Source organism: Ipomoea triloba, chromosome 4 (assembly GCF_003576645.1).
Source record: "Ipomoea triloba cultivar NCNSP0323 chromosome 4, ASM357664v1".
Lineage (NCBI taxonomy): Eukaryota > Viridiplantae > Streptophyta > Magnoliopsida > Solanales > Convolvulaceae > Ipomoea > Ipomoea triloba.
Genome location: NC_044919.1, coordinates 23,723,883 through 23,730,397, shown reverse-complemented (window position 1 = coordinate 23,730,397; position 6,515 = coordinate 23,723,883). Strand labels below are relative to the sequence as shown.

General features: G+C 33.9%; 1 protein-coding gene and 1 long non-coding RNA gene across 2 annotated transcripts; both read right to left on the bottom strand.

Moving 5' to 3' along the window:
* Positions 1–1,737: 1,737 nt before the first annotated feature.
* On the bottom strand, positions 1,738–2,597 carry LOC116014860. The gene is made up of 3 exons (XR_004097499.1): positions 2,529–2,597; positions 2,295–2,442; positions 1,738–2,101 (listed from the first exon to the last, which is right to left on the bottom strand). It is a non-coding gene; the product is annotated as an uncharacterized LOC116014860 (long non-coding RNA).
* Positions 2,598–3,599: 1,002 nt separating this feature from the next.
* Positions 3,600–6,198, bottom strand: LOC116015335 (multiple organellar RNA editing factor 3, mitochondrial). Its single transcript, XM_031255372.1, has 4 exons — positions 5,818–6,198; positions 4,767–4,864; positions 4,188–4,253; positions 3,600–4,085 (listed from the first exon to the last, which is right to left on the bottom strand). Exons 1-4 carry the CDS (start codon positions 6,156–6,158, stop codon positions 3,928–3,930), a joined length of 663 nt encoding a protein of 220 aa, XP_031111232.1. The 5' UTR covers positions 6,159–6,198; the 3' UTR covers positions 3,600–3,927.
* Between the last annotated feature and the right edge of the window lie 317 nt (positions 6,199–6,515).

The window sequence follows — 6,515 nt, the reverse complement described above, 5'->3', positions numbered from 1 at the left end:
TTGGTTCAAGTTGTTGAAGAGGTATTACCTAACGTTGCACATAGGAATTGTGTAAGACATCTTCACCAGAATTTCACTAGAAATGGATTTGGGGGTCAAGTATTGAAGAGAGTATTTTGGGCAGCTTGCAAAGCCACTACACAACCAGAATTTAAGCAGCATATTGAGGCAATGCAAGTGCTAAATCCAAAGGCAGCTGAGTGTGTTAGTGAAAGGTCTCCACACCATTTCTATCGAGATTTCTTTGACTCATCTACCGAGTCTGACATGTTGTTGAACAATTTGTGTGAGTCTTTCAATTCTTCAATCTTGAATGCTAGAGACAAACACATTGTAACCATGGTGGAGTGTTTAAGAATATATCTTATGTTTAAGAATATATCTTATGAAAAGAATGCAACATAATAGAGATAAGATGAGGAACAATCATATAAAGATTTGTCCAAAGATTGTACATTGAACATAACAAGGAGAAAATAGGTGGCTACATTGCTTATAAGTCAAATGATTAATGGTAGCAGATTGAGGATGATGATTTGAAGTTGTTTAGGGTGCACCTAACCACTTGTTCTTGTTCATGTAGAAGATGGGACTTGACAGACATTCCTTGTGTACATGCAATTTCTGCAATTTCTAAAAATGGCCAAGATCCTATAGAGTATACAAACTAGTTTTATTCAGTGGAAGCTTATTTGAAGAGTTATGAACCAGCTATTCTGCCCATCTCATCTTGATCGATGGAGAAAAACAGGAGCACCACCACCCTTGCCTCTAAAATATAAGCCCAGTTTGGAAGACCTAAAAAGTTAAGAAGGAAAAATCCTATTGAGAAGGAACCTGTGCCAACTAAACTTGGAAGGATTGGAGAAAAGAAAAATTGTGGACTTTGTGGCCAACATGGACACAACAAGAGAAGATGCAAGGCATCCAAAGAGGTCATATAAGAATTCACTTTGTTTTTTCAATATACTGCTAATGTTTTTTTTTTTTATAACACTTGTTATGTATATTTATTATAGAATACAACTATATCTAATGTTGAAGGGTTTAACTCGCAACAACAATAAGAACAAGTACATTTTTAATGCTTAATACGTTTCAAATTGTTTAAGTCGTACTAATTCATCAACTGTGAAAACAGCCTGTAGATATGGATTCCAGTGTGCAAAAGCCTTTGAATGTGGATTCTAGTAAACAATAGCTTGTTGAAATGGTTAGTTGAGATCTGAATAGTACATTAAATACATTAAATATGTGATCTAATATGTCTACTAGATTAAATAGGCTATAAGGACATCTCAAGCTCCCCCACTTGATACTCAGAGCACACAAGAAGCAAGTATATCAACTACAAAGAAAAGAAGTAGGAAACAACTCCACCCCAAGCAAAAACTGAGAAAGAAGTAGGATGGATTTGGCAAGAATCTGTGATGACCCTCGTTTAGTGGTGTTTTGTATATCAAACTAGAGTGATGTCATTGTTTTTGTTTGGAATACTGTGATGGCCTTCTTTTTGTGGTCTTTTGTATATCAAACTAGGGTGTTGTCATTGTTTTTGTTTGGAATGTCAGTATAACATGTGCTGATCAACATCTATTAATATAACTATTTTTGGTGTAAATTGGAAATTTTCTACTTCATTTAGCAGTATACATATGAATTATGTATTTTTTTTTTTATATTTACTCATTTCTAGTTTCAATTGAGAGTATACTTTAATTCAACTCAAAAGCAACCTTAATTTAATTCAAATCATGCATTACACAATCTAACATTATACACTGTTGTCAATCCATACATTACACAATCTAACATTACACAATATTGTGCTCACATAACTACCTAATTTAATTGAAGAAGTTTTACATTTTCATTTTCCATGATATGCATTTTGCACACAAATTGAACGAAAATGGTTGCTACCACCAAACTGCATGCAACACCTTTGTAAAATTGAACTTATTGTCACCTCCAGTTTGCTTTTGAAACTTCATTTTCATGACCTTCAAGCTAAGTTTTTGGATTTCAATTTCTTCCTTCTCAATTGTGTACTTCAATTTTTGAATCTCCGTGTCATTCTTGTCTAGCCGTTTTAATAACCCTCGCATGATCATTGCAACACGGTCAGACACATCCATATCAACCCATCTAAAAACTCCACAACTCCCGATTTTATGAAAAATCATATTTTAATATTTCAAATCTATTTATAAAACATAACTTAAATTACAAATTTTTTTTGAGAAATAACAAAAAATTACTCATGTTCGAAAAATAAAAATAAAACAACTTACTCCATAACGTGGACAAGCTAGGTATCTTTTCCCCGGGTTAGCATAACTCCATGACATTTTGATGGGCAGTAAATTACCACATTTACATCGAAAATTTTTCTCAAATTCGGGTAAGGATGAAATACCACAACTAAAAGACGATGACATCCTATAATTAATGATAAATTAATTTATTAGTACGAAAATTATTGATTATTTAATTAAACATATATCATAGAGAAACAAACAACTTACCCGTAAATTCTGCAACTTGGAAGTGGAAGAATTTAAGATTTCAAAGCTTGGGGAAGAAGATCATCTTAGATTGTAGAAGAAAGAAGAAATGAATGAGGCTGCGTAAGGGTTTGGATATAAGAAAGGATTAGAATTTGAACTTCCAATTTTACCCTTCAATTATTAATTTGCTTTTAAGTTTTCCGCTAAGGATTGACAGAATATTAACGCCAGGGACTAAATTCGCCACTTCGCAAATAACTGAGTGACTAAACTCGGATACGGTCATATTTTAGGGACTAAGTCGGAAATTGGTTAAAACTCAAGGACTAAAGATGCAATTTTCCCTTCTTTTTAACCAACTTAAATAAGATCTAATCTATAAGTTAATAAATAAAAAAATATTGTGTAATTTTATGAACTTCAAAAAGTGTAGATGATATAATTTGGAGTTTATTGATTAAAGAGTTAATTATTGAAATGACCCTTGACTATAGCAAAATTATCAATTTAGTCCTTAATTTTTTTTGACCAATTAAATATCTCAATTTTAAAAATCCTAATCAATATAGTCTTTCAAGGGAACATTTCAATAATTAACTTTTTAGATAAAATGGTATATATAATGACCAAAATGATCCGTTGATTATAGCAAAATTATCAATTTTTTCCCGAGTTAACAGATGTGTAATGACAAAACAAACGGAATACTAAACTGATTAAGATTTTTAAAATTGAAGGACTTAATTGATAAAAAAAATCAATGACTAAATCGATAATTCCGCTATAGTCAAGGAACCATTTTAGTAATTAACTCTAGACTAAACTATGCAAATAAAGAAATTATACCCAAGATTGATAATGTTCAATCAGGCCACAAGCTGCAAATACACCAACGCCGCTGCACAAAGTTATTTGATATATGTAATTCCTGATATTAGTTTATTTCTCTATTTTTCTTTCTTTAATTTTAAATTCTCAATTTTTTTAGTTTTTAAATTGAAAATACTTGTATTCTATATATTCCTTTCTTTAGAAAAAGAATTCTAGTAAACGCATTAACATTTCCCTTCATAGTTCATCACAACTGGGGACAAACAATAAACCTCACCACATAGTTCCATATATAAATTAGGAAGAGTGTTCACAAGAGATCCAAGGGCCATTCAAATGACACCAAAAGTTTTACAACTACATATAATTGGCAATGCAAGAACATCAAAGCCACTACTTATCATGTGCAAAGAAACAGCAATACCGATTATATTTAGGAGCAACTGAGCAAGGGGTATTGGATTTGGTTTTGGGGCGAGAAAAACATACTTTTAGGCATTGTTCCCACGAGATTGTCCAGGATTAAGATTGGAACCTCCACCACTCTGTTCACCCACAGCCACAGGGCTCGACTGCTGTGAGCTTGCTAGTTAGATGCCCGAGTATTTCCTTGCACAGGTCTATTCACCTGCATTGTTTCTCTACGTCTATCATATCGTGGTCGGGACCGGGGCATATTATTTTGCCTCTCAGTGAATCTGTATTGTGGCCGATGGGTGACTTTCCCATCTTCGTACAAATCTCCTAAATGAGAATCCATGAAAACAATAAACTGATGAACACACAAATTTCAAGGGAAGAATTGCTTAGTTATTAGTTAAAAGCCAGAGTTTTGATAAGTCAAACCTCCATAGTCCTTATTAGGAACATCAAGATACGAATCTGGCAAGACCCATAAGACACCAGGTAGACCTATTTAACACAAGCAAAGTCCATCAGTCATTAAAAATATGAAACCGGTATACAGTAAGATCTAATTGCAAATATAAAACCGAAGATTCCTTGAGCATATGAATTAAACCCCAACTCCTGCCATTTTAAGGATGCGTCATGGATTTCCTTAACAATAATGGCATTAAGTTTGCACTTAAATAGCTCATCTGAAAAGTCAGTTCCTAAAAACAGTTTGAACTACTCCTAATACCTATGATTTGGCGGGCATGTCTTGAAACAATCTATAACCTTGTAGTTAAGTTCAGGTGACCAGTAGGATTAACCTAAGGAAAAACTAAAATATCGATGCTTAAAACATAAAAGCCTGAACAGCAAGTTATAAAAGAACAGAGCAAATATAATTCATAAGATAAATGAATTGAAATAAATAAAGAAAGCTTGAAGATGCAACAAAAGCAGTTGGAGAAGTAAATTTGAAACCCTGAAATACAAATGATCTCAATATAGCTCCAAATTCAAGTAGATGCATACCTTTTACTTTGTAGGAAAGCTCTTCAGAAATCAAAGCACCAAAGCCAGTATATGTTGTTGTACAGACAGAGTAAATCTTTTTCTTGGCCTCCTCTTCACTGCATATCAAGAAACAACCACTAACCATCAACATAAAGAACCTGACATGTATATATATATATATATATAAATTTTCCTCTGCAATTGTTTCCATTCAACCAAAATTCCTTCATCATAATTGATTCTAAAAAGGTAGCTTGCGGGCAAAATTAGCAAAGTCCATAGTGGGACACATAAAGAACACATAGCAACAAAGACCTGACTATTATGTCAAAAGGGCTACAAAATCATGTGTGCCAGAGAGCACGACACTCTTCTACTGATCTGGCTCGCCAAGAACTCAACTTCAGTAATCTATGCACTTGAAAGAAGGAAAAGGAAATAAAACTGCTGTTATTAGTGCTATGAATTTTATATTGGTCATGTTTGGTAAAATAGTTAGCTTATCAGCCAATTTTGACTTATTTGACAACTATTAGCTATTTGACTTGGTTAAAAAATCAATATAAGTGTTTGGTTAATCAGCTTTTTGTAACTCCAAAATGCTAAAATTCAAAAAGCTGTTCAAAGCAACTTTTTCAATTAGTTTTTTGAGGAAAAAAACTATACCAAACACCTTTCTACAATCAGCTAATGTTATCAACTAGTCATAGCCTCTAACTCAATCAGCTAATAATTATAAGCTAACAGCCATTTACCAAACAAGAATCTTATGCTAGTTTTTTCCCTCCTTTAAGAATCACTTTCAAATAATTGATCTATTTGATAATTTATATCAATTCATATAATCTCACAACTGATGAAGGTTGAACATGGAAGAAGACTAGCTTGGGTAAAATTAGTATAGTTGATAGACTAAATTGGGACATTACCAAGCCATCTTAACATAGACTTAATTGAGTAAAACCGTCAAACTTGATGACCTAATTGTGCACAAAGAGTTGTTTAGAACTAATCAAGAAAAACTAGTTAAGCACTAAATTGGGTATTAACACGAAAATAAAGCGAATACCTTCCAACTACAGAAGCTAGGGTTTTGACATAAGCATTAATCATATCCTCCTCAGAGGGTTTCGGGTCGGGGAACTCCATGACGATGAGCCAATGCTCGTAGTCGCAGCCATCCAGTAAAATTGTCTCTTTGGGGGGCCGGTTGCTCCAGTTCGGTGATGGATCGTTCAGGGGTGAATAACCGGGGCCGGTTGTCTTGGCGCGGGTCTGGACAGAATGCTGCGGCTGAAGCTGATGATGGTAGTTGAGGAGAAGAGGGACGATGACGCGTTGGCGAGAAGCGGACGACGGCGATGAGGAGAGAGCACGAGAGAGGCAGGAGGCTAACGTGCGCCTGGCCATAGGGTATTCAGAAATGTAGTTCCTAACTTCCAACAATGGAGGGGACTTTAAGGTTGAGGTTTTTATTTATTTATTTATTTATTTTTAATAATAACATACACTCTACTTCAAAAAAAATAATAACATACACTCTTTAGTATGATGACGGAGTTAATACCTAATTTATCTATCGACTATATTGATTTTTATGGATTTAATTCTAAATATTTCTTTAAAATTGCCATTTTGGTTTATTGACTATAGGGATCCTATTAATTTCAGTCCACGACTTTCAAAAGTGTTAATTGCATACCATAACTTTTCAATTTGTATCAATTTTGGTCACTCCGGCCAAATTGCCTGCCAAATTTCGCCGGA

Bases quoted from the DNA above. Each gene is read 5' to 3' on its own strand.
- LOC116015335 (XM_031255372.1), bottom strand. From the start codon at position 6,158: ATGGCCAGGCGCACGTTAGCCTCCTGCCTCTCTCGTGCTCTCTCCTCA. The intron at 4,865-5,817 runs GTATTCGCTTTA...CTTGATATGCAG, and splicing joins CTAGCTTCTGTAGTTGGAAG to TGAAGAGGAGGCCAAGAAAA. The intron at 4,086-4,187 runs GTTTGACTTATC...ATTCTCATTTAG, and splicing joins TCCTAATAAGGACTATGGAG to GAGATTTGTACGAAGATGGG.